The sequence below is a fragment of the Dasypus novemcinctus genome, chromosome 15 (assembly GCF_030445035.2).
Source record: "Dasypus novemcinctus isolate mDasNov1 chromosome 15, mDasNov1.1.hap2, whole genome shotgun sequence".
NCBI lineage: Eukaryota > Metazoa > Chordata > Mammalia > Cingulata > Dasypodidae > Dasypus > Dasypus novemcinctus.
The window spans coordinates 100589754-100616142 of NC_080687.1; the positions used below are offsets into that span (position 1 = coordinate 100589754).

General features: G+C 51.3%; 1 protein-coding gene across 1 annotated transcript in view; it reads left to right on the plus strand.

Moving 5' to 3' along the window:
• ATP7B (ATPase copper transporting beta) overlaps positions 1 to 23731 on the plus strand; it is a 41450-nt gene extending 17719 nt beyond the window's left edge. Inside the window, 12 exon segments of the mRNA XM_058276860.2 lie at positions 1197 to 1361; positions 1363 to 1392; positions 3065 to 3106; positions 3108 to 3158; positions 3160 to 3249; positions 5275 to 5428; positions 6325 to 6468; positions 7718 to 7860; positions 8806 to 9009; positions 9098 to 9215; positions 11937 to 12039; positions 21525 to 23731. Of these exon segments, the coding sequence (XP_058132843.2) occupies positions 1197 to 1361; positions 1363 to 1392; positions 3065 to 3106; positions 3108 to 3158; positions 3160 to 3249; positions 5275 to 5428; positions 6325 to 6468; positions 7718 to 7860; positions 8806 to 9009; positions 9098 to 9215; positions 11937 to 12039; positions 21525 to 21798 (1518 nt within the window). The 3' untranslated portion in view covers positions 21799 to 23731.
• Positions 23732 to 26389: the final 2658 nt, after the last annotated feature.

Below are 26389 nucleotides of genomic sequence, written 5' to 3' on the forward strand. Positions count from 1 at the left end.
TAAAAACCACCTTAGCTCTTAATTACATGTATTTCTCTAAACACAGTTGTTTCTTTGAAAAATGTATGACTCTAATAATATCCCTTATTTTAAAATGCTACCTTTCAAAATCAAAGGCTAACATATGGGCAGCAGCTAGGGGATCGTGGGCCTTATCCTTGATTTAGAAAACAGGTTTCTTCCCCCGTGATTCAGTGACTGCAGCTCTTGCTCACACCCCACGGACACCAAGGCATTGTGCAGTTAGCCCCGTAAGTCAAGGTCTCAGAGTGCGCATAGTAGGACCAGTATGTGCCCCCAGGTACCTGGAGAGGAGACCCCCGCTTTGTCTGTTTGGGGTTTACAAATAAAACAGTAGTGAAAAATACAGAGAGGGAAAGAGGTGCCTCCAGATCCCATCCCTGGCAGTAGCCCGTTCTCCCTTCCGGCGACCGCCCGGCCTTCCCGGAGAGGTGTGCGCAGATGGAGCCGTGCGCCGGCCCTGAGCACGCCGCGGCCGGCCGCCGCGCACCTCTCTCGGGCAGCCCTCCTTCCGCCCGCCCGCGCCCTGCGAGTTGATCTGCGTCGTTGTTCCAGACAGCGTCCTGGCCCACGGCGCTCACCACACCACACTTAGGGAGCCGCCCCGGCCGGCTGGTCCCAGTTCTGTTGGGCCAGAACAACCTGCGGTGACAAACTCCCTGGTGTCCTTTCCCACCTGGATGATTCTCGCCCTGGAGACCCATCGTTTTAGAGTTCATAATGATGGTGAAAGTGGTGGCGAGGTCCCGGCGTTGTCGGGCGGTGGCGGTGCACCTGTGCTCGCCTTGACTCCCCCCAGCAGCCTGTGCGGTGGGGATCGTCTCCACCTCGTAGATGGAGCCGCGACACACGAGGCTGAGGTCGTGTCCCAGCCGGCGGGGCCCGCGGGGGCTCGCTCTACAGCCCGCGCTCTTTCCCACGGAGGACTTCTGCGTGGACCCCTGCTCCCGCGACGACCCGCTCAGGGGGCAGCCTGTAGGGTGGTCCGGGTGGAAAGTTCTGGTGAGCGGCCCTTAAGTGCCGCGACCAAAGCAGAGAAGGCCGCGGTCAGGGCCCCTAAGTCCCAGCGTGTCCCACCGCCGGGGCCCTCCTGCCCCCCCCGAAACGTGCTTGGGCGCCCGCGATGCTGGCGTGCCGCACGCGTCACCCTGCCTCTGTGTCGCCCGCCTCCGCAGACCCCCAGCAAGCACATCTCCCGGGCGGAGGTGGTCCTGCGGTTCGCCTTCCAGACGTCCATCACCGTGCTGTGCATCGCCTGCCCCTGCTCGCTGGGCCTGGCCACGCCCACGGCCGTCATGGTGGGCACGGGCGTGGCCGCCCAGCACGGCATCCTCATCAAGCGGGGGCAAGCCGCTGGAGATGGCGCACAAGGTGAGCCCCCGGGCGCTCCACGGCGCTCCCGCGGCGCCGTGCACAGGCTGCCTTCGTGTCAGAGCGTCCTCCTGAAATAGCGTGTTTAGCAGCGTCCCTTACGAGGACACGTGAGGGTGGCACCGTGAATTAAGTAGGACTGGAAGCGGGGCGACCGGGAACGAGGAGTGGCCGTGGCAGCGGCTGGCCGTGGGTCACTTACGTGCCTTATAAATAGTGATTTAATCGCAGCGACCACCCTCTGAGATAGGTGCTTACTATTCCCCTTAAAGAGGAGACTGGCAGGAAGAGGTTAGGTAAACTGCCGAAAGGCCTGTAGAAGGGTGCGGCTAGCACCCACCCCGGGAGCCGCCCCCAGGAGGAAAGCCCCTGCTCTGCGGCGCTGACGGCGGGTGGGGTGTCCGTAAGGGTCTCCCTCCAGCCAGCAGCTTTCCCTTGGTGGTCCAGTGTGGGCTGAGCATTTGCTGCGTGGGGTCTCCCGCCGTGGCCCTGCTACAAGGAGCCTCCAGTCTGCTGGGAAAGACGGAGGCTAAATAGGGAACTGCAGGTGCAAGCTTACAAGCAAGTGCCAGGTGCTGTGAGGGGCGCAGTGGGCTGGGTGGGGAGCCAGGTGGTCAGGGAGGAGTCAAGGCTAAGGGGCATCATGCGTGAGCGAGAGCTAGCCAGAGGACGGGGAGAGGGTTCCAGAAAGGGCGCCACGCGTGGGAGGCTGTCCTGCTGTGTCCTCCACTCCGAGGGTCAGGGACCGAGCCGTCCCTTGCCGCTGTATCCCCAGCACTCAGCAGTTTACCTGCAGAAATGATATGTGCAGAAATGAAGGAAAGGCCTGGAAAGAGACGTCGGGAGACGAGGCGGGGGAGGAGGGGGCGGGGGCCGATGGCGGGTCCAGAAGAGACCAGCAGGGAGCCGTGGCGGGGACACAGCACCTGCGGGGTGTGGCTAGACCACATCCGGGGAGGGTCCCTGGCGGCAGAGTGTAGAAGGGATGGGAGGAGTTAAGAATTACTGAAAGAGTTAGGAATTACCAGAGCAGGTGTGTTAGGAGCGTTGAGGAAAGGGGCCACCGCTCAGTGGCAGAAACAAAGCGTGGGGCTGGTTTGTTAGGTAAGCGAGCCGCGCTTTGTGGGTCAGTCTGATCCGGTTTGGGGCAGTGCTGTGTTCCGGGTCAAGGCCGGGCCTGCAGAGCCGCGTGCCGGGCAGGGCTGGCCTCCGGCGTGGAGGCGTGCGGGAGCTGGCACAGGGCTGCGGTCGGGTGACCCACTGGGAGGGTCTCGCCGGCCCCGGGCAGCTAGGTCTGATGGCTGAAGGACAGTCTCTCCTGAACTTGGGGTGTGAGCTTCTGCACGTCCGCAGGCAAGTGACAGCAGATGGCGTGGGGCTGACCCGGGGACCCTCAGTGCCCGGTCCCGACCCAGCCCGAGGAGGAAGGCTGACCCGTCTCTTCTGGCCGGGCGCAGCCGGCCGCGGGCAGCCCTGCTGTGCCGTCCCTGCAGGCCACGCGCGGTGTCCGACGGGCGGGTGGGGAGGCAGCTCCTTGGCGGAGGGGGTCGCTGAGCACTGGATCCCCCACCGAGCCGTGATGGCGTAAGGTGGTTGGCGCCGTGCTTCCAGGACGTGGTCTGAGCGTCCCCTCCACCCGCGTTTGTGGTCACCCAGGTGTTGTTTTTGGCAGATAAAGACGGTGATGTTTGACAAAACTGGCACCATTACCCACGGGGGTCCCCAAAGTCATGCGGTTCCTGCTGCTCGCGGACGCGGCGGCGCTGCCCCCTCAGGAAGGTCCTCGCCGTGGTGGGGACTGCCGAGGCCAGCAGCGAGCACCCCCTTGGCGTGGCGGTCACCAAGTACTGCCGAGAGGTACATGCGCGGCACTGCTCGGTGCCCGGCCCCCCGCCCCACCTCGTCCTTTCCTCCTGGCCGCCGGGCTGCACAGCCAGTCCCCTCGGGGAGGACACGGCCTGCGTGGGGAGCGCGGCAGTCCCTGTCCCATGTCCAGGTTACCCCGGAGGGAGGCGAGGTCAGAGCTTTACTGAGCACTGACGGCCGGTTCTTGAGCACTGGTGCCCGCGGCCGAGCTCAGGGCTGCAGAGCGGGAAGAGGCGAACTCCTGCCCCCTCCCCGGCGTCTTCAGCCCTGCGCAAGTGGCGTGCAGCGGGAAGAAACCAGGTGGGAGGACTGGAGTGCGGTGGGGGCGCATTCAGCGGGGGACCCCCGAGAGGACGGGGAGCCCACAGGGTTGGGGGTCCATTCAGCGGGGGACCCCCGAGAGGACTGGGAGCCCACACAGTCGGGGGTCCATTCAGCGGGGGACCCCCAAGAGGCCCGGGAACCCATGGAGTCAGGGGGTCCATTCAGCAGGGGACCCCCGAGAGGATGGGGAACCCACACAATCAGGGGCGTCCATTTCGCAGGGGACCCCCAAGAGGCCCGGGAGCCCACACAGTCGGGGGTCCATTCAACTGGGGACCCCCAAGAGGATGGGGGGGGAACCCATGGGGTCAGCCAGACGCCAGCTGGTTTCCTGTGCAGGGAAGGGAGAAGCACGTGCTCCTTTGATCTCTCCCAGCAAGGTCCCATTTCGTTTTCTGTTTTCCCTCTGAAGATAAGGGCCGCAGGCTGTGCCCACGTATTGCTCTGATGTTTTTTGCGCAGCTAAGCAAATACTATGATCAGTGGCTGTGGAGAGGTTACGAGCGCCTCTGAAAAGGAGTGACGCGTCCTGGGCAGGAGATCTCCCAGAGGTCTCACTGAGCGTTGCCGGCCCTCCTGGTAGGGTTCGTTCCAGCTATAGTTCCCGTGGGACCTTTCTGATGTTTCTAATTACCCTCGTGTTCCGTCATCCTATCCTTTGCTGTTTTGCTAACCCAGATAACAGCAGCTCACTTCTTTGTCCTGCCATGTCATTCACTCTTCCCCAAGGCCTGATAAATGAGCAATTAACTCTTATTTTATTTTGATTTAATTTAATTTTAAATTTTACTTTATTTTAAAGAAGTTTTAGATTACGTAAATGTTACATCGCAAATACAGGGGATTCCCATGTGTCCCGCCTCCTCTGCCTCCCACACCTGCCCACTTCAACAGCATCTTCCATTAGTGTGGTACATTTCTTTCAATCGATGAACACATATTGAAGCATTGTTACTAACCATGGTTGATAGTTGACATTATGGTTTACACTTTGTGCCACACAATTTTATAGGTTTTAACAAAATGTTCAATGGTCTGTGTCTGTCATTGCAATGTCAGGCAGGACAGTTCCAGTGTTCCCCAAAACGCTCCCATGTTCCCGCTCTTCTTCCCCGTCCCTCCCCTCAGAACCCTGGTGATCACTGTCTTTATATGAATATTATGATAAGCTCTTCCATTGCTAGAGTGATAATAAGTCTCCCTTAGTCCATAGTTGCGCCCCCCTCTTGTGTTTGCTCGTTCCACAGTCGCGAGGATTCGCCCACTCTGTCCCTGAGCGTTAACTCTTGATGCCCTCCAGATAGCTCTGTCACCATTTATTCCATCACTTCCGTGAAATTTTCCATGGATTTCCATGAGATACAAGCAGGTATTACCTTTCCCCTCCTCAGTCTGAGGACCTGGGTGCTGAGTGGCCTCTGTCCTCTCCAGGGTATCCCCTGTCCGGTTACCACGGGCCAGCCGCCCAGGGAGAGAAATTCGGCCGTTCCGTCGGGAAACTCTCTAGCACAGAGGAGGAAGAAGGGGTTGTCGAGTCAGAGTGGCCCTCGCAGCCTTTCCTTGCAGCGCTGCTTCCCTTCCCTTCTTTCTCGGCATTCCCCGTTCGTCCTATCTCTTACCTGCCTTCGCACCCACGTCGCTGTCCAGCCCCTGCTGTTTTCCAGCCTCCTCACCCTCTCCCCTCTTTTGCAGGAACTTGGGACAGAAACCTTGGGCTACTGCACGGACTTTCAAGCAGTCCCCGGCTGTGGAATCGGCTGTAAAGTCAGCCACGTGGACGACATCCTGGCCCCCAGCGAACGGGCCAGCCCCCTGCACGGGGCTGGTGGTGTGCCCGCTGAGAAAGGTACTGATGACCTTCGTCCCTGCCGCCAGAGGGGCTGGTGGAGGGGCCCGCTGGGTGAGGTGGAGCGAGCCAAGCCGCGGGCCGAGCCGGCAGCTCCCCTCGTGGCCTTGGGTGCGTCTACATTTGGATACCAGTGGTGGGGAAAAAGAGGGTGCTTAAATTCACAGGGTCCTGCTTATCCATAATCTTGATTCTCCTCTTTCTGCTCTCGAATTAATCTTGCTTCTTGTAAGCTGCAAAATAGAGACAGGCATTCTGCAGACATCTAGTGTTTTCTCTTAAATCTATTGGTCGTTGAGTCTTGGTTTAGATAGTAATTTTAAAAGCCATCAACAACGTGGTAACGTCACTGCAGCCCGGAACCCCAGGCTGACCTTTCTGCAGCGCTTGGGCTGGTCCCTGAGGCGGGGCCCCACGAGAGGCGCACGGTTCTGGCAGGTGGCAGGTGAAGGCTCACCTGGCCTTTCAGGAGTTTTCACTTTCAAACATGTCATGAGAGGAGACCAGGACACCGTGGGTCATCTGCTGTGAGCGGCGATGAAGCACCAGCTTTCAGTGCGAGGCAGATGCCTGTTTCTAGACTCTGTAAAAAGAAGAGTCAGCAGATACAGACACCACAGGAGCATGACGTGCCTGTGACATTCTCACACACAGAGCAAGCACCTTCCGCTCCCTGTTTTCATTCACATCCCTCTGGTCTCCCTGCTAAGTGTACTTTTTTTTTGCTTAACCACTTGAGCTACGCCCAGTGCCCTCTGGTGCTGTGAGAGGCACTTACTAGGTGATGATTTCCGGCAGTACTCAAAGGCTGTTTTGCTGGTAAAAGGGTGCCCTGGCTTTTCATTTGCTCACAGTGAAACTGGACTCTGGGAATAAGCACAATGACTTTTGAACAGATGCAGCCACCCAGACGTTCTCCGTGCTGATTGGGAACCGCGAGTGGATGAGACGCAACGGGCTGGCCATCTCCAGCGACATCAGCGACGCCATGACTGACCACGAAATGAAGGGGCAGACCGCCATCTTGGTGGCCATCGACGGTAGCTGCCCATCCTTGCTCCTGCCCTCTCGAGAAGGCGCTTTCTGGGAGATGTCAGGCCCTGTTTTGTTGTTTGTTTGTTCATAAACCTCCCTCTCTGCTCTTTTTTGTTCTGTTTTCCTCAGTCCCGGGTCCCTTGTGCACCATCACATCTTTACCCCGAGAGCTCTGCTCGGCATCTTGGCCTCACCTTGGAGTTATAAACCCCTCCTCCACTGTCGTTGGCCGCCATCCTTATGGCAGCCCAAAGCCATCCCCTCGTTGGTCCCTGCCAGCCTGCCCTGATAGATGTGGCTCCTCTAAGAAAAGAGTGTGTTAAAATCCTCCAGGCAAAACTGGAAGCCCCCTTCCCACACGGTTTAGCTGGAAGATGCCTTAAATAGGACGTCCCCTGCAACTCATAAATGTTGGTTTCAAAAATTGGGTTTTACACAGAGCTTCTCTACACAGGTCATATCTTGGGCTTCACATCTCAGCTAGATTAGCCTCTTTTTCTTTCTTAATGCTGTTTTCTGCAGGTACAAGTAAAACTGTAACAGATAAGAAATGATCATTTGTGGAGCTGTTTTGAATGCTGCAGCCAAAGAAGTCTGCGTTGCCCATGCTCTCTTTTGTTTTCCCTGCTCCCCCACCATGCCTCCTCTCGTGTCCTTGGAAACCCACTGCCTTCTTGTCTGGCTGTCCAGGAAGCATGTAATTCAAGGGTCCACACTCTCCTAGATCTCACTCACCCTCACTTTATTACACCTCAGTCCTGAAGAGCCTTTCTGTTTCAGTATCTAAAGATCCACTGGAAAAGCAATTCTACAGAAATGTCTGTAGGAAGAGCCAGGAAGGATGGATTTTCTAGTTGTTGGGACATCCATCACTTATTGAGTAATATTTGTCTTTATTTCTTATATATAGAGAGAGAGCTAACATGTATTGAGTTCTTATTATGAGCCAGGTACTCTGCAAAGTAATATATGTTCCTGGCAGAAATTTTGAAAGATCCAGAGAAGGAAATGAAATTGCCCAGAATCCCAGCCCTCAGGGAGCCGGCGTCAGCGGTTTGGTATTCCTTCCAGACTGTAGCCTGCATCCATAAATGTATTTGATGTAGAAGAAACAAAACCGTATCATGTTCCATACTTTGGTGTTTGGTTTTTTACATCTGACGTCCCGTCGCGGACGTTTCCCCGCGTGGGGAAGGATGGCGTGGGCGCCGGCGGCGGAGTGTGGCTGCTCACGCGGGGCGGCGTTCTCTCGAGGTGCCCTCTGCGGGATGGTGGCCATCGCGGACACGGTGAAGCCGGAGGCGGCCCTGGCCGTGCACACGCTGACGCACATGGGCGTGGACGTGGTCCTCATCACGGGGGACAACTGGAGGACCGCCAGAGCCATCGCCACCCAGGTGGGGCGCCGCACCCCTCGCGGGGCCCCGGCGGGCCCGTGCCCCCAGCCCCGCCTTGCTCCTGGCCCCTGCCCCTCGCCGAGGGCTTTTCTCTCCTCGTGCTCCTTCAGCGCACTCGGCCGTCACCCCGAGACGCCGTACTGCTGCCTTTCTTGTTAGTCAATGGGCTTGCATAGCACCCCCTGCTCCCTGTTAAAAACGGGGAGCTCATCCACTTGCTCAACAGGAACTCACGAAGCCCCAGCCCCGTGGCAGACAGCGCTCTGCCAGCCCTGGGGACACAGAGGGGACAGGGTGCCCTGCCCTCGAGGCGCCCTGGTCCAGGGGGAGGGGGACCGGTGACCCCGATGACCCGCCTGCTCAGTGCTGGACTGAGTGAGAACCGGGGGCCCAAAGGAGCTGGGGGCCCACCCCCCGGCCTGGCAGGGGTCAGGGAAGGCTTCCTGGGGAGAGGCCGTGAAGCAGGAGCTGGCAGGAGAAGAGGAGGGAGAGCTGGGGAAGGGGCAGAGGGCCATGCCCAGGACGGGCAGCGTGGTGGCTGAGGTGTCAAGTGGCGGGATGAGCTGGCGCAGTCGCGGGCGTCTGAGCGGGTGCACGGCTCGTGTGGGCCAGCCGGGGCCGTGGGGCTGCAGCCGGGCAGACCCCAGGTCGAGAGGGACCTCAGGAGGCAGAGCGAGGGCTTAGCTACCACCCCATGGCAGCGGGGTCCGTCCAAGGGTTTTACACGTGGCCAGGTGGCACTTGGGAGAGGCAGCTTGGACCGCAGATGGAGAGAAGCAGGCAGGAAAGGGTGCAGCGCCCTGGGAGGAAGTCGGGGGTGATTTTGGCCTGGGGCCCGCGTCTGCGGGTCCGGGGGGAGTCGGGTTCCCCTGCCGCCGCGCCCCTGCCCTGCGCACACCGGTGCCTCCGTCTTCGTTCTCCGACTCCCGCTCTCCCCGCCCTCAGGTCGGCATCAGCAAGGTCTTCGCGGAGGTGCTGCCCTCGCACAAGGTGGCCAAGGTGCAGGAGCTCCAGGACAAGGGGCAGAGGGTCGCCATGGTGGGCGACGGGGTCAACGACTCTCCCGCCCTGGTCCAAGCGGACGTGGGCATCGCCATCGGGACGGGCACAGACGTGGCCATCGAGGCGGCCGACGTGGTTCTCATCCGGGTGAGTGCGGCCGCCCCCGCCCGCGGCCCGGGCGCTGCGCGGCGAGGGCGGCAACGGGCCCTTCCTCACGGCCCCGCGCCCTCCGCAGAACGACTTGCTGGACGTGGTGGCCAGCATCCACCTCTCCAAGAGGACCGTGCGGAGAATACGCATCAACCTGGTCCTGGCGCTGATTTACAACCTGCTCGGGATCCCCATCGCAGCAGGTAGGCCCGGCTCGCCCCACTGCTGGCTGGGAAGGGTCCCGGGGAGCCCGCCGGGCGGCCCACTCCGCTGGCCGGCTGGACGCTTTTCAGAACGCGTTGGATTCGTCACGTCCTCTGCTGTATAGTAGTATGTCACAGAAGGCAAAGGAGGACCTGCTGGAGGAGAGTGCAAGTCCAGAGCAGAGAAGTTTACAGTGACGGGGACTCATGCAAAATCTCTCGTAACATCCACCAGCCCTTAGCGGCTTTGTTGTGGGGAGGATTGGGTTTTCCCTGGGAGTAGAAATCAAAACCCCTGGCCTCACCTTGCCGTCCTTCCCTGCACCTCCTGCTGGCCCCCTCCGATCCCCCACCCACCCACTCACCCACTCACACATCTTTCCACTTCCCTGAAGAGCTGGCCAAGATGCGTGACCCTTTATTCACGGGTGGCCAGATTTTCTGACCCACTGATGAAGACTTGTCCTCTGAAAGGCAGCCGTGATCAGCAGGCACCGGGGCTCTGCTCCAAGCTAGGCACGTGTTCTGAAACATCGGTGTTTCAGAAAGCTTATCCTGCTCAGTTTTACTCTAACTCAGAGGTAATCATGGAGAGAGATGAATTTTTCCTGCTTTTTAAATAAATAGCTTTATTTCAAATTCAAAATGATAAAAATAACAGAAAAGGCAGCTCAACAAGTTATGGAAGCATTACTCCTAGAAGTTCTAATTCTAACTGTTCACTTAGTTGTTCCTCTAGGGTTCAGAAAGATACACAGGTGAACATAGATGAGTTAAGTGACATAGCTAGGGTCTTATTAATGAAAAAAGGAGAAAAAAATGCGTAATCATATTCATATCTCCCAAAACCAAACCCCCATACTCTTTCTTTTGACCTTTTAGCATTACATTAGTACTAACTTTGCTTTTGCTACAGACACGTTACAGCATTGTTGTTAACTATTGCCTATAAATTACATTAGCTATCTTTTCCCATGTATCACCACTTTCTTAACACCTTATAGTAGAACATTCCTGTATTTAATGATTAACCACCGTCCTCATCTACTTCCAAAATTATTGTTAGATTACCCTCCAGCTCTCCTCCACCTAACATTAATCTCCCCAGACTGCTTGTTTTTTTCTGTTTTAAAGCTTGTCCCCACCTCCCTTTGAATCTTGTGGAGCCAGACAGGGAAAAGTTCCAGACTCTGTAAGGAGGAGCCTGCATGTGGGCTGAGGCGACCTGAAGTTTTTAGCATGGACTTTCCCCCTCGCCCTCCCACTTGTGCCCCAGGGATCCACGGAGCAGGGCTGGGCGAGCGTCCCAGGCTCCTGGGCCCTGGCGGGCAGGGTGACCCCTGCCCCGGGCCCTACCAGGAGTGCAGTTCTATCTGCACTGGTGCCTCTCCCAGTGACTTAGCTGCACGAGCTCCGCGCTCTTGTTTCTCTTGAAACAAGGTCTGACAAAGCCCTGGAGGTAAGAGCATCCGTCAGTACCGAAGCGAGACGTCAGCAGGGTTTTGTCCAACTTCTCCCACAGTCCCCACGGCGTGGGGCTTCTGAACCGCCCCCCCCAGTGCCTGGGACTACTGAACCCCCCCCCCCCCAGTGCCTGGGACCGCTAAACCCTCCCCCCCCCCCAGTGCCTGGGACCGCTGAACCCCTCCCCCGCCCAGTGCCTGGGGCCATTGATCCCCCCCCAGTGCCTGGGACCTCTGATCCCGCCCCCCCCCCGCCGGTGCCTGGGGCCGCTGAATCCCTCCCCCCCAGTGCCTGGGACTACTGAACCCCCCCCCCAGTGCCTGGGACCACTAAACCCTCCCCCAGTGCCTGGGGCTGCTGAACTCCCCCCCCCAGTGGTGGGACCGCTGATCCCCCCCCAGTGCCTGGGGCCGCTGAACCCCTCCCCCCCCCCCAGTGCCTGGGACCGCTGAACCCCTCCCCCGCCCCAGTGCCTGGGGCCATTGATCCCCCCCCCAGTGCCTGGGACCTCTGATCCCGCCCCCCCCCCGCCGGTGCCTGGGGCCGCTGAATCCCTCCCCCCCAGTGCCTGGGACCGCTGAACCCCACCCCCCAGTGCCTGGGACTGCTGAACCCCCCCAGTGCCTGGGGGCCGCTGAATCCCCCCCCCAGTGCCTGGGACTACTGAACCCCCCCCCCCAGTGCCTGGGACCACTAAACCCTCCCCCAGTGCCTGGGGCTGCTGAACTCCCCCCCCAGTGGTGGGACCGCTGATCCCCCCCCAGTGCCTGGGGCCGCTGAACCCCCCCCCAGTGCCTGGGACTACTGAACCCCGCCCCCCAGTTCCTGGGACTGCTGAACCCCCCCAGTGCCTGGGGCCGCTGAACCCCCCACCCAGTGCCTGGGGCCGCTGAACCCCCCCCCCAGTGCCTGGGGCCGCTGAACCCCCCCCCCAGTGCCTGGGGCCGCTGAACCCCCAGTCTTCCCCGCTCCCACCTGCCCCTGCCCTCAGAGCCCTGGTGACTCTGTGCCTCCTGGCAGTTCTTCTGAAATGGGTGGTGCCACTGGGGACAGCTGCAGGAAGCCCAGAGACGTGGGAAGCCTGAGGAGCCGGGGCCCACTGGGGTCTGCTGTGCCCACAGCTGCTCCTGGTAGCCCCGCGGCTGGGGGCACACGCCCCGACCTGCTGGAGGAGCGGCGGGCACACGGGCGAGGGTGGCGCGGGCTGACCTGGGAGCCTCCCCGAGGGCGCGGCACAAGCGGTGTCCTCTCCCGCAGGCGTCTTCATGCCCGTGGGCGTCGTGCTGCAGCCGTGGATGGGCTCTGCGGCCATGGCGGCGTCCTCCGTGTCCGTGGTGCTCTCGTCCCTGCAGCTCAAGTGGTGAGCCCCAGCGCGGGTGTGTGGGCGGGCAGCCTCCACCTGACACTCCCCAGGCAGATTTGGGCTCACCAGCACCCAGATCCCGGGTGCGAACAGCTGTTCTCCGCTGGCGTTCACGGTTCATTCCCCTGGAGCAAAGTGACGCCGGGGGCCCAGTGTGTTATGCAGCGTTTAGACGCACTGAGCAAATAGTTGCCACGTCCGGTGCTGGGCTGACCTGGTCAGTCTGCTCCAGGGCTGTCGGTGTAAATGTCAGATGCACACAGGTCTCCTGTGTGCTGCCGTTTTTCTTTGATTGCATGTATTTATACATGTGTTATAATTTAACTGAAAAATAATGACAGGGGGAGTGGATGTAGCTCAAGTGGTTGAGCACCTGCTTCCCATGTACAGAGTCCTGGGATCAATCCCTGGTACCTCCTAAAAAAAAAAAAAGACATTTATGTGCAAGGCGTTGGGTAGGGATTTTCTAAACTGGGTAAACTTAACTTGAACCATAGACATTTATTATCCTTTTCTTTACAGTCCAAGAGGTTTTGTTTGTTTATTTTTATTAAAGCTGTTGTATGTTTACAGAAAAATCACACAGAAAGTACAGAGTTCCCATATATGCACCCCCCCCACAGTGGTTTTTCCTACTATTAACGTTTTGCATTAATGCAGTATTTTTGTTACAATTGATGAAAAAATGACTATAATTATATTACTAATGATAGCCAATAGTTTACAATGGGGTTCACTCTTTGGTGTACAATTCTATGGGCTTTAAAAAAAAAAAGGAAAAAGCTTTGGCATTACTTCTTTTTTAAGTAACATATGTATGACCTAAAATTAATCATTTTAGCCACTTTCAAGTATACAATTAGTGGTCACATGCATTACAGTTTTGTGCTGCTGTCACATCCATTACCCAAGCTTCCCCGTCACCTCAAACAGAAACTCTGTACTAAATTAAACATCAATTGCCCATTCCCTGCTTTCACCCAGACCCCTACTAATCTTTCTAGTTTACGACTCTATGCATTTGCTTGTTCTTCTTATTTTATATCAGGGAGATCATGCAGTATTTTCTTTTTTGTGTCTGACTTATTTCACTTCACATAGTGTCTTTGAGGCTCCTCCATGTTGTAGCCTGTATCTGAATTTCATTCCTTTTTGTGGCTGAACAATATTGCATGGTATGTATACGCTACATGTTGTTTATCCATTTTTCTGTTGATGGACACTTGGGTCACTTCTATCTTTTGCAAATTGTGAATAATGCTGCTATGAACATTCATATGCAAATATTCGTCTGAGTCCCTACTTTTAATTCTTCTGAGTATATACCTAGAAGTGAGATTGCTAAGTCATATGGGAATTCTATTCTTAATTTTCTAAGGAACTACCAAACTATTTTCCAAAGTTTGTTATATTCCCAACAACAGTGAACCAAGGGTTCCTATTTCTCCACATTCTCTCCAAAACTTACTTTCCATTTTTTAAAATAGCCATTCTAATGGTTTTGAAATGGTATCTCGTTCTGGTTTTGATTGATTTGCATTTCCCTAATGGGGAGTGATGCCGAGCATCTTTTCATGTACTTTTTGGCTGTTCGTGTATCTTCTTTGGAGAAATATCTATTCAAGTCCTTTCCCCATTTCATGAGTGGTTTGTCTTTCTGTTGTCGAGTTGTAGGAGTTCTTTATAGTCTATTTTCCAACTGTTAACAGTTATATGGTTACCAGTTATTTTCTCCCATTTTGGGGGGGGGGTGTCTATTCAGTTTCTTGATAATGTCCTTTGATGCACAAAAGTTTTAAATTTTGATGAAGCCCTATTTATCTATTTTTTCTTTTTTTGCTTGTATTTTTGGTATAGTCTCAGAAAACACTGCCTACCACAAGATCTTGAAGATGTTTCTTCTAGACAGCTGTATGGCTTTAATTCTTGTATTTAGGTGATTGATCCATTTTGAGTTAATTTTTGTGTGTGGTGTGAGGTGAAGTCGGCATTCATTCTTTTGCCTGGATATCCAGTTCTTCCAGCTGCCTTCATTGAAGAGACGATTCTTTCACCATTGAGTGACCGTGCCACCCCTCTCAGAGGTCAGTTGGCCAAAGGTGTGAGAGTTTATTTCTGAAATCTCAATTCAGTTCCATTGTTCTGTGTGTCTGTCCTTATGCCAGTACCATGCTGTTTTGATTACTTAGCTTTGTAATAAGTTTGAAAATCAGGAAGTGTGAGTCTTCCACCTTTTTTTCTTTTTCAATGTGTTTGACTATTTGGGGTCCCTTACCATTCGATATGAATTTGATGTTTGGCTTTTTCATTTCTTCAAAGTAGGCTGTTAGAATTCTGATTGGATTGCACTGAATCTGTAAATCCCTTGGGTATAATTGACAGCTTAACAAATTTAGTCTTCCCATCCATGGACATGGAATGTCCTATTTATTTAGGTCTTTAATTTCTTTCAGCATTGTTTTGTAGTTTTCCATGTAATCTCTTTTACATTCTTGGTTACCATTTTCCCAGTGATTTGATTCTTTTTAGTCCTGTTGTTCATGAAATTGTTTTCTTGAGTTCTTTTTCACATTGTTCATTGCTAATATATAGAAACACCACTGATTTCTGCAGGTTTCCTCTCCACCCCCCCTTGCTGAATTTGTTTATTAGCTGTGATAGCTTCATTGTGGATTTTTCAGGATTTTCTATTTATAGGATCATGTCGTCTGTAAATAGGAAACATTTTACTTCCTTTCCAATTGAGATGCCTGTTTCTTTTCCTCACCTAATTGCACTGGCCAGAACTTCCAGTACAATGTTGAATAATGGTAGTGACAGTGGGCATTCTTGTCTTGTTCCCGATCTTAAGGGGAAAGCATGCAGTCTTTCTCCGCTGAGTATGATGTTAGCTGTGAGTTTTTCATATATGCCTTTTATCAGATGTTTCCTTCTATTCTTGTTGTTAGATTGTTGTCATCAAGATGTACTGTGTCAAATGCTTTTTCTGTGTCAATTGAGTTAAGCATGCGACTTTTCCTTTGTTTTATTAATGTGATGTATATTTTATTGATTAGAATGTTTAACACCCTTATCATTCCTAGGATAAATCCCACTGAGCATGGCATATTGTTCATTTTTTATGCTGTTAGAATCAGTTTATTAGTATCTTGTGAAGAATTTTTGCATCTATATTGCTAAGGGACTCTCTTTGGTCTGTAATTGTCTTTTCTTGTGATCCTTTACCTGGTTTTGTTATTAGAGTGATGCTGGCCTCGTAGGATAAATTGGAAAGTGTTCCCTACAATTTTTTGAACAGTTTTAGCAGGATTGAGGTTCATTCTTCTCTGAAAGTTTGGGAAAATTCATCAATGAAGCCATCTGGTCTGAACTTTTCTTTGTTGGGCTTGTTTTTTTGGGGGGGATTTCCCATCTATATATATATATATATTTTTGAATGTAGTATTAAAAAAATAAATAAAGAAAAATATATATATATATTTTTTATTCCTAGTTAATTCCTCTTTTTTTTTTTAAAGATACTTAGATTGTGTAAATGTTACTTAAAAAATACAGAGGATTCCCATATGCCCCACTCCTTCCCCCTCCCACACTGCCCCACATTAACAACATTCTTCATTAGTGTGGTACATTTGTTACAATTGATGAACACATGTTGGAGCATTGCAACTATATGGATTATAGTTTACATTATAGTTTAAACTCTCTCCCAAACATTTTTGTAAGTTATGACAAGATTTATCATGGCCTTTATCACTGCAACAGCATTCAGGACTATTCCAATGTCCCGAAAATGCCACCATATTACACCTATTTTTTTTTTTTTTAAGATACTTAGGTTACATAAACGTTACATAAAAAATATAGGGTATACCCATATGCCCCACTCTCCACACCTCCCACATTTTCTCACATTAAGAACATCCTTCATTAATGTGGTACATTCATTGCAATTGATGAGCACATTTTGGAGCATTGCCACCAAATGTGGATTAAATTTTATATTGTAGTTTACACTCTCTCCCCCCAATTCTGTAAGTTATGGCAAGATATATAATGGCCTGATCTGTCGTTGCAGTGTCATTCAGGACAATTCCCAAGTCCCTAAAATGTCCTCACATTACACATTTTCCCCTCTCCTTCCCTCAGAACCTCCAGTGGCTACTGCCTCTACATCAAGGATATAATTTCTTCCATTGCTAGAATCCCAATAAGTCTATAGTACAATACCAGTAAGTCTACTTTAATCCATCGTTCACCCCCCAATCCTGAGGATTCTGGGCTGGTAATGTCCATTCCACCTCTAATTGAGAGGGGACTGTGATCCCATAGGGCCAATGATTGGGCACTATGTTATGCTAGTTGTCCATCATCACCTTCTTGTTAGTTGTCCTGGGTAATACCAGTGAACTGAAGAGAAGGTCTTGCAACTCCTTTGAGATTACAAGGCCCAGCTCACACATGGACAGCCCAAAGATTTAAGTCTCTTGGATGTCACCTTCCAACTCTAGTACTAACTATAGGTTCAAATAGAAGAACAAAAGAACCATTGTGTAGGGAAACCACAACTGAGTCCAACTCTGTCACCCTGGGGAGCATAAATTCCAAAGTAGGGCCCACTGGCAGGGCTCCAAACTCCTGAGCCATCTGCCCTGACTGGATGTCTCCAGAGCCCTCAGGAGCACCACTATTTGGAGTAGTATCTACTTTGGCAGTCAGTGAGCTCCTGCTGAGATGGGCATAGGTGCAACCTCTGGAATAACCTTCCAACTCACCTTGAAGTCTCTTAGCCATATAAGGTCATTTGTCTTTACCTTTTCTCCCCTTCAGTCAAGGTCTTTTTCCAGTTGCTTTGCTAGTTGGTGCTTGATAGTAATTCCCGGGGGTCATGTCTCACACTCGGGGGAGGGTAATGTATGTATATGCTGAGTGTGGCTTAGAGAAAGTCCATATTTCAGCAACAAAGAGGTTCCCAGGAAGCAACTCTTAGGCACCCTATAATACTAGGTTAGGTTTGCATTTCAAGAGTAAAGGTTCATAAGCACAGTCATCAGTATCAAGGACCCATCAATGGACTGTCCTTCGCTCGTCATTTCCCCTGCACTCGGGGAATTCCTGGTGTTCCATTAGAAAGTACGGCAGAGCCCCCCAGGGTGGAATCTGATACTCCTTCAGTTTTTGTGTGAGTCTCCACCCACCGTGACCGTGCAGGACGTTTTTGATTACTGACTAATCTCTTCTTTTTATTGGTGTGTTGAGATCTTCTGCTGCTTCTTTAGTCAGTGTAGGTAAATTGTCTGCTTCTAGTAATTTGTCCTCGTAATTAGATGCCTCGTCATCTAAATAGTGATGTGCATGAATGGATGAATGAGAAACCACAGCCGAGGGAAAAGGACTTGGTGGAATCAGTCGGGAAAGAAGGCCCTGTCGAGCTTGCCTCTGCTCTGGCACGGTGAGGAGACGTGAGAGATGTAGAATTAAGTGGGAGGCCCCCGGCAGCCCCCTGGCCCCAGGTGTATCTAAGTTGTTTATGCACTTCGTTGGCATGTGGCTGCCCGTGGTATTCTCTTACAGCCCTTGCTGTTTCTGTGGGCTTAATCGTAATGGGACCGGTTTGCTCTTCTTTTCTGTCTCCTCCAGTTGTAAGGTTAGGTCTCTTATTTGAGATCTTCCTTTTTATTGTTAGCATTTAAAGCTATAAATTTCCTTCTTACCACTGCTTTTACTGCTTCCCGTAAGTTTCAGTATATTGTGCTTTACTTTTCTTTTGCCTCGATATTTGCCTAATTTCCCTTGTGATTTCCTCTTTGACCCGTTGGTTGTTTGGTGTGTTGCTTAGTTTCCACATATTTGCGTTTTCCAGATCTCCCTGATCTTGATATCTAGCTTCGTTCCATTGTGATTGGAGATGGTACTTTTTATGGTTTCATTCTTTTCAAAGTTATTGAGACTTGTGCTGTGACACAGCATGTGTCCTGTCCTGGAGAATGAAGCAGGTGTGGTTGGGCTCCTATACTGTCCAGGTCCTGTTTGGGCTGGTTTATAGGACTGTCCAAGTCTTCTCTTTCCTTACTGATCCTCCGTGTAGAAGTTCTATCCATCTTTTAAAGTGGTGTATTGAAGTCTACTTTTAATGTAGAACTGTCAGTTTCTCCTTTCAAATTCATCATATTTGTTTCATTTATTTTGAGGCTCTAACCTTAGGTGCATAGACTTATAATTGTTTTTATTTTCTTGTTGAATTGAACCCTTTATTAGGTTATAGTGCCCTTTGTCCCTTGCAACCATTTTTTACTTAAAGTTGATTTTATATGATTTTAATATAGCTCTCTTTTGCATGAAAAGTTTTTTTCCATTCTTTCCCTTTCAACCTCCTTGTGTCTTTGAATTTGGGTCCTTGTAAACGTAGAGTTGGGTCATGCTTTTTTATCCATCCTGCCAATCTCTGCCTTTTGACTAGGGTTTAATCTATCTACATTTAAAGGAACTACTGATAATGTAGAACTTTTTTCTGCAGTTGTGCTATTTGGTCTTTGTAAATCCTATACTTTTTTCCTCCCTCGATTCTTCCATTACTTCCTTATTTGATCTTTTGTAGTGAACCGTTTTTTGAGTCCTTACTCATTTCCTTCTGTGTATGTTTTTCAGATATTTACTTTGTGATTACCTTGGGGTTTAACTTCAACATCCTGAATCTTGCAATTTTGTTTGATTTTAAACCAGCTTAACCTCAATAGCATACAGAATCCTAAACCCCTTTGTCCCCTTACCTTTTTGTTGTTTTCACAGATTACATCTTCATACATTGTATGTCCACAACTATAGATTTATTACAACTTTTTAATTTAAAAAGAATTTTTTTTAAATTATTTTTTGAGGTAACCGGGGCCAAAATTGAACCTGGGACCTCATTATGTGGGAAGCTGGCGCTTAACTACTGAGCCACATCAGCTCCTACTGTTAGTTTTTATGCATTTGCATCTTAAATCCTTAAAGAAGTAAAAAGTTTAGTTACAAAACCAAAAACACATTACAATAATACTGGTGTTTATAATTACTCATGTGGTTACCCTTACCAGAGAGTTTTATTTCTTTGTGCCATGTTACTGTCTAGTGTCCCTTCCTTTCCATCTGTGAAGCTCCCCGTTAGCATTGCATGCCGGGCAGACCCAGCAGCAATGCACTCCGTCAGCTTCCGTTCATCCGGGAACATGTTCATCTGTCCAGAGAGTTACACCAGATACAAAATTCTTGGTTGGCAAATATTTTCTTCCAGCACTTTAAATATTTCATCCCATCACCTTCTTGCCTCTGTGGTTTTTGTCGGGAAATCAGCATTTAATCTTTTTTGGGGGGCTTCCTAGTACGTGCCATGTTGCTTCTCTCTTGCAGCTTTCAGGATCTTCTCTTTGTGTCTGACATTTGACAGATTGGTTATAATGTGTCTGGGCATGAATCTTTTCAAATTTATCCTTGGGATTTGTTGGGCTTCTAGAAGTGGATATTCATATCTTTTAATTAAATTTGGGGAGTATTCTGCTGTTCTTTCTTTGAATATTTTTTTTCTCTCTGTTCTCCTTCTTGGACTTCCATCATGCATGTAGTAGTTGGCTTGGTGGTATACCACAGTTCTCTTAGTCTTTGTTCACTTTTATTCAGTCTTTTATTCTTTCTGCTCCCAAATCATATACATTGGCTTACCGTTGTGTTCACTGATTTATTTCTTCTCCCAGTTCCCACCTACTTTTTAACCCCTATAGGGAATTTTCAGTTCTAATTATTATGGTCTTCAACTCCAGGGTTGGTTTGGTTTATTTTCATAATTTCTAACTCTTTATTGAGATATTCATTTTGTTCATTTGTCATTTTCCTGATATCCTTTGGTTCTTCTGCATTTTCCTTTAGCTCTCTGATCATATTTAAGGTTATTATTTCTTTAACATTTTTGTCTGGAGTGTCCAAAGTCTGGTCTTCTTTGATTCTTATATTTTATCTTGTTTCTTTGGATGGGCTGTCATTTTTCCTTTGTTTGTCTTGTAATCTTTTATTGCACATTATACATTTTAATATTTTTAATGTCTTAACTCTGGAACTTAGTTTCTGAGCTGTCTGTTCCTTAATTCATATCCAACTAGTGATAAGACAGAAACTTGAGTGCCAGGAGCTCACACACAGAAACCCAGGAAAGGCACACCTTCCATGGTCTTTGCTCCTTCGCTCTGTCTTGGTACTTGCCTTCAGAGCATAGCCCTCCCGTCAGGAAGACCAGCCCAAGGTGGAAGTGCAGGGTCCTCTGGTCGTGTCTGCGTGTGTGTCCTGTCGAGGGTGTGCACTCTTTCCTTAGGAATTTCCCTGCTTGCAGGGATCTGTTGCCCCTCTCCCCCTGTGAAACAGGTCCTTCCTCTTGGGTGCTCTGTTGGGTGTCCTAATGTGCGTCATCCTTTGTCCCAGGCCTCCTGGTGTCTCATGCCGATTCCGCTGCCTGGAAGGTGCTTCTGTGTGCCGGGCAGGTTCTGGGGAGGCAAGCCAGAGAGGAGTGTCCTGGCTCTGTCCTTCCACTGTCCCCTGCAAATCGGCACCGTCCCGTGTGCATACGGTCACTCTCCTGCTCCTGAGGGGGCCAGGGGCCCACACTGAGACGCAGGCCAGCTCCACACTGCCAGGGAGTGGGTGGGGAGCCGCCAGTTAGGCGCCGCAGTTCTCCTTACAGTTTGTAACTTGATTTTCTTGAATGAGTGCTTGTCCAGTTACTCAACCCTTCAGCTGTTTGCCAGTGGTCTGAGGAGGAGGGCTGTCCATTTTTGCTCATTGTTCAAAGATTCTCTGGGGGTTGGCGCTCTTCCACTGCCCTGGTCGACCAGAAGCCTCTGTAATCTAGCCCACGATTTTTTTTTCTTCTTCTTTGTTTAGCCCATGATGTCTTTTTTTGTTTGTTTTTGTTTTTAAAGATCTATTTTTATTTATTTCTCTCCCCTTCCCAACCCTTCCCCCCCAGTTTGTGCTCTCTGTGTCCATTTGCTGTGTATTCTTCTGTGTCCGCTTGTATTCTTGTCAGCGGCACGGGAATCTGTGTTTCTTTTTGTTGCGTCATCTTGTTGTGTCGGCTCTCCATGTGTGTGGTGCCACTCCTGGGCAGGCTGCACTTTCTTTCACGCTGGGCGACTCTCCTTACGGGGCACACTCCTTGCGCGTGGGGCTCCCCTACACTGGGGACACCCCTGTGTGGCAGGGCACTCCCTGTGCGCATCAGCACTGCGCATGGGCCAGCTCCACACGGGTCAAGGAGGCCCAGGGTTTGAACCGCGGACCTCCCATGTGGTAGGTGGACGCCCTATCCATTGAGCCAAGTCCGCTTCCCCATGATGTCTTAACAGTGGCTGTTATGGAAAGATTTGGATGAGAGGCCTCCATCAGGCTGGGGGGTGGGTGGGGGAGGCCTGTGTCTGGAACGGCTCAAGTGCTCTTGGGTTCTTGTCTTCTAGCTATAAGAAACCGGAGCTGGAGCGGTACGAGGCCCAGGCCCAGGGCCGCATGAAGCCGCTGAGCGCGTCCCAGGTCAGCGTGCACATCGGCATGGATGACCGGCGGTGGGACTCCCCTAGGGCCGCGCCATGGGACCAGGTCAGCCATGGCAGCCACGTGTCTCTGTCCTCCCTGACGTCGGACAGGCTGTCCCGGCACAGCACCCCGGCCGAGGACGGTGGGGACAAGTGGTCTCTGCTCCTGAATGCCAGGGACGAGGAGCAGTACCTCTGAGCACTCCGGCGGGGGCAGGCGCACTGGCAGGGAGCGCCGCGCCCCCGGGGGAGGAGCCAGCTCTGCCTGCTGGGGGGTGCCCAGGGGAGAGGATGAGCCGCGCCCTCGCCGCTGACCCGTCCTCCCCACAGCGCGCAGCCTCCTCTGGGAGGAGCCTCCGACAGCCCGTAGGACTGGCCTCCCCGGAGCCCGGAGCAGGGGACGAGAACCCCGGCCCCAGCCGCGACGTCGGCGTGGGCTTCGTGTGAAACCGCGCTCCGGCCCGAAGAGGAGAGGACCTGTGCTGTCCACCTTCGGGGCGACCGCTCACGAGACGAGGAGCCCTCGTCAGGACCGAGACCCGGCCCGGCCTCTCCGCACAGCTCGCAGGAACCTCGGTGTCGGGCTCTTCCCCGCGGCCCCTGTGTGCGTGGCCGAGACCACGGTTTACCTCAAGTGCAAGTGTCGTTTCCTCCTGGCGCAGCGTCCTCCTTCCCTCCCCTTCCCTTTGCTGGCGTCCTCGGCACCCGAGAGGGCTGGGCTGACCTCGCCGCCGGCCGCCGCCTCCTCCCGCGCGCTCGGTTCGTGCCCGTCCCGCGTGCGTCCTTTCCTTGACACACGCGTGCCGGGAGCTGTTCGTGCTTCTCTTCCTGTTAGTTAGGATTTGCTCTCTGTGGAGCCCTGGCTTCTCCTCCCAGAGAACAGGGCCGGTGCTCGTCGGCCGGAGGGGCCCGAGTGGCTGCCCCGGGGACCCCAGCGGCCTTCGGGTGGTCTCCGGAGGCCTGGAGGGGGCTGGAGGAGAGGCCCCTGGGGGGCGGGAGGGGTGCAGGGCACCTCTGGCTCCAGGGGCTTCCATGGCTCTCCACCAGGACAGCGCTCCCTGGCGTTGCGCAGCTCGGCACGCAGCGGTGCCGCCGGCGGTCAGCCCCCGCTTCCACCCTCAGCCTGCACCTCTGCACCCCGAGGGGGTGCCCGCAGCTTCCCAGGGCAGGTCTGTCTTTAAGTGCCAGGGTCTCTCCGTGGCTGTGTGACATCAAGGGGAGGAAAGGCTTCTCTTTCAGACTCCTGAGTCAGTTGGTCATTGACAGAGCCACGTGGGAGTCGACTAGGAGAATCTGAGGGTAAATTCTAAGGTAAAGCCCTTGTCACACACACACACAAATAATTTTAGTTATTTATTGAGGGTGAGTTGTTGCCAGGTGCGGTGGAAGCACTTTTTATACATTACCTCTAATCTCAAACCAGCAAGGTAGATATTATTGTCCTATTTACAGTTGAGGAAACTGAGGCTCAGGGAGGCTAAGTATCTTGCCTAGGATCACACAGCCAGTAAACATGCCAGAACAGGCATTAGAATCCATGTCTTTGGCCCTCTTCTCTACATTTGGTGCCACCTTAAAAATCGTTCTGCTGTTACAGAATAAACAAGAGACAGGTCTTTGCTCCTAGAAGAACAAAACACCAGGTGATTTATTAGTTATATCAACTTTGATTGAATTTGATCTTGAGGTCATCTCACCTTCAACTTGGATGGTTACTTTCCATTTTTGCAGATAACTTGGTTTTTGCTGAGTTTATCCTCTAAAAGCCAAGTGCAGGGTTTGGGGATTGTTTTGTTTTGTTTTGCTTTCAGTCTTCTTTTCCCTTCTGGCCCCTTCCCTCCGTCCCACCCCTGTTGTGTCCTCTGTTTATTCTTTGATGTACTCGGGGAATGTTTCTTGTTTCCTAACTTGGCTAATGACTGTTGTCTAAAGAATCTATCAGTTTTTACAAAACTTTAGGAACATAAACACTGTGTTTAATATGGACATGAAAATATTTATGTAATTGTGAAGAACATAATCTTTTAAATGTTCAAACTGTAAGAATTTTTGGTTGGTGGGATAAGAACATTTCCTACTCCCAAACTTTTCATGCAGTATTAGAATAAAGTTTATTTTTGTTCTGCATTTTACATCAGCAGTTGGTTCTGTCTGTGGGCGAGAAGGCGTGGCCAGGGGCCAGCACACACCCTGCCCACTTCACTGAGCACTTCTGCCAGGCATGGGCTTTCTCCCGTCCCTTTCAGGGAACAGAAAAGGACGGGATTTAACCACAGAGGGCGTGAGGTGGCCAGCACCACCTTGATCTGCCATCCCCAGCGCTGGTACGACCGCCTCTGGAATACTGGGCCTGCTCGGTGGAGTTGAGGGAGCCCCCATTCGAGGCATTCCCGCTGTTGAGTCAGACAGATGCCCCGAATCCCCCATTGGACGTGCTTCTCCAGCTGAGGGTGGTTGTCAGCTTCCCAAAGACTGACTCAGGTGCACACACCAGTCAGGAGAGGGCTGTCCTGGGCTCTCGAGCCCTGAAGGAATAGGGCAGGGCGAGTCAAGCACCTGGGGCCGGGGCCAGGCCTGACCTGAGCTACCCCTGACAGTGGACTGACAGTGTCATCATCACCCAGAGCAGGAGCGAATGTTAGTAATTACGCCAGGACAACTGGCCTAAACCAGGACAAACAGGACAACCGAGCTATCCTCCTTAAAGGGAAATAGAGATGTCATCGAAATGGTGCTGTACGACATGCCCTGGAAAAGTCTCCACTCAGAATAAACTAATAAAAGGACAAATCCCAATGCTTGGCTCTCCAGTACAATGGAGACTGGAGGACTCCACAAAAGCTGACCCAAAATCAGGCAGGAGACTTACATCACAGAACAGCCGGTCCAGACCCCTTCCCCTGTCCCTCGGTCCCATGCAGCAAGGGAGTCTTATAGAGGCAGCACAGCCTGGGTCCCTCCTCTTGTGGATGGAGACTGTTAGAGCCGCCCACAGCAGCACGTTAGATCCCCACACATACCCAGGCAGAGAGCCCCAGGACCACAGAAAACGAGGGTGGGACGCAAGTGGCTCACGAGCACCACATACCACAGTGCCCAGGGGAAAAGAGACTGCAGCAGAGCTGCTGGCCAGCGGCTCACACACTCAGCCCCATCTCTGGGTGCTGGACCACCTAAACAAAAACAGGCCTCGCTGGAATTGCTCCACCTGGCTCCCTGGGGCAGGATAGACTAAAGCCGGAGGCAGAACCAGCATCATGGGAAAAAGAGGGGTGGGTTGGGCAGGTGGGGACTGAACTGCAGTGAGAGGATGAATCCCAAAACTGGAAAGTGTAATGAAAAGGGGTTAATGAGTGATGGAGAGAAATTAAATCATAGAAGCTGTGGAGCAGAATCTGCACATAATCAGAACAGATGAAGATTCCCGAAGAAGAAACTGGGGAAAGGAAGTTTTCTCCTGGAGGTGAAACAGTTGCATAAAAAGTATAATCTTAAAAATTGGACTCTATATGCAGGGCAAGAATCAAATGCAGAAGAGCTAAGAAAATCTGAACAGTTAAACATGGCTACACTGAAAGTCTAGAATAATTTGTACAAGCATCAAAGAAGAGCCTTAACACAAAACCAGCCAACAATAAAACCCTAGGCGAAGGGAGACCAAGAGCTGACAATCAGAGTTAGCACATCGAAATAATCGAGATGCCCAGACATCAACAAAACAGTTACAAGCCATACTAAGACACAGGAAGATATGGCTCAGTCAAGGGAACAAGTTAAAACTTCAGAGGAGACAACAAAATTTGAAACAATCAAAGAAGTTCAAATCTTCTAAGTCAATTCAAGGAGATGCAGGAGAATATGGGTAGAAATAAACTAATGGTGGATATAGAGCTAAAGAAAAGAAAGTAATGTGTGAGTCAAAGGAAGAATTTGAAAGTTTGAAAGAACAGCAAAAATGACAATGGAAATGAAATGCACAATAAAGGAAATTAAAAATTCAATAGAGGCATACAACAGCAGATTTCAACAGGCAGCGGAAAGAATGAGTAAACTAAATGACAATAACCAAAATCATACCTATTGAACGGACAGATAAAAGAATACCAAAAAATGAGCAGTGTATCAGGGACTTGAGTGACAGCATAAAACATACAAACATAAGCATCATGGGTGGGTGTTCCAGAAGGAGAAGAGAAGGAAAAGGAAACGGGGAAGAAAAAATTTGAGGAAATAATGACTGAAAATGTCCCAACTCTTATGAAAGACATAAATAGACATATCTAAGAAGCACAATGTACTCCAAACAGAATAAACCCCAATAGACCTACCCCATACTAATCAGAATGTCATGCCAGAAATAGAGGGAAATCTGAAAGGAGCAAGAAAAAATTATTTCCTACATATAAGGGACACACAATAAGACTAAGTACCAATTTCTCATCAGAAGCTATGGAGGTGAAAAGACTAGTATAATTTATTTAGGAAACTAAAAGAGAAAAACTATCAGCCAGAATTTCTTTATCCAGCAAAACTCCCTCAAAAAGGAGGGAGAGTTTTAAATATTTACAGATAAATAGAAATTGTGAGAGTTCATCAACAAAGACCTGCCCTACAAGAATTATTAAAGGGAGTTCTTGGGGAGCAGATGCCCCAGTAACTCATAAATGAACGAGTGAATGAACGAGTGAATGAATGTAGTGAGAAGTGGTGAAGATATTCAGTAAAGGTAATTTAAAGGATAAAAGCAAAACCCGATAGTACTGTATCCTCAATATATAAATCTACACTTT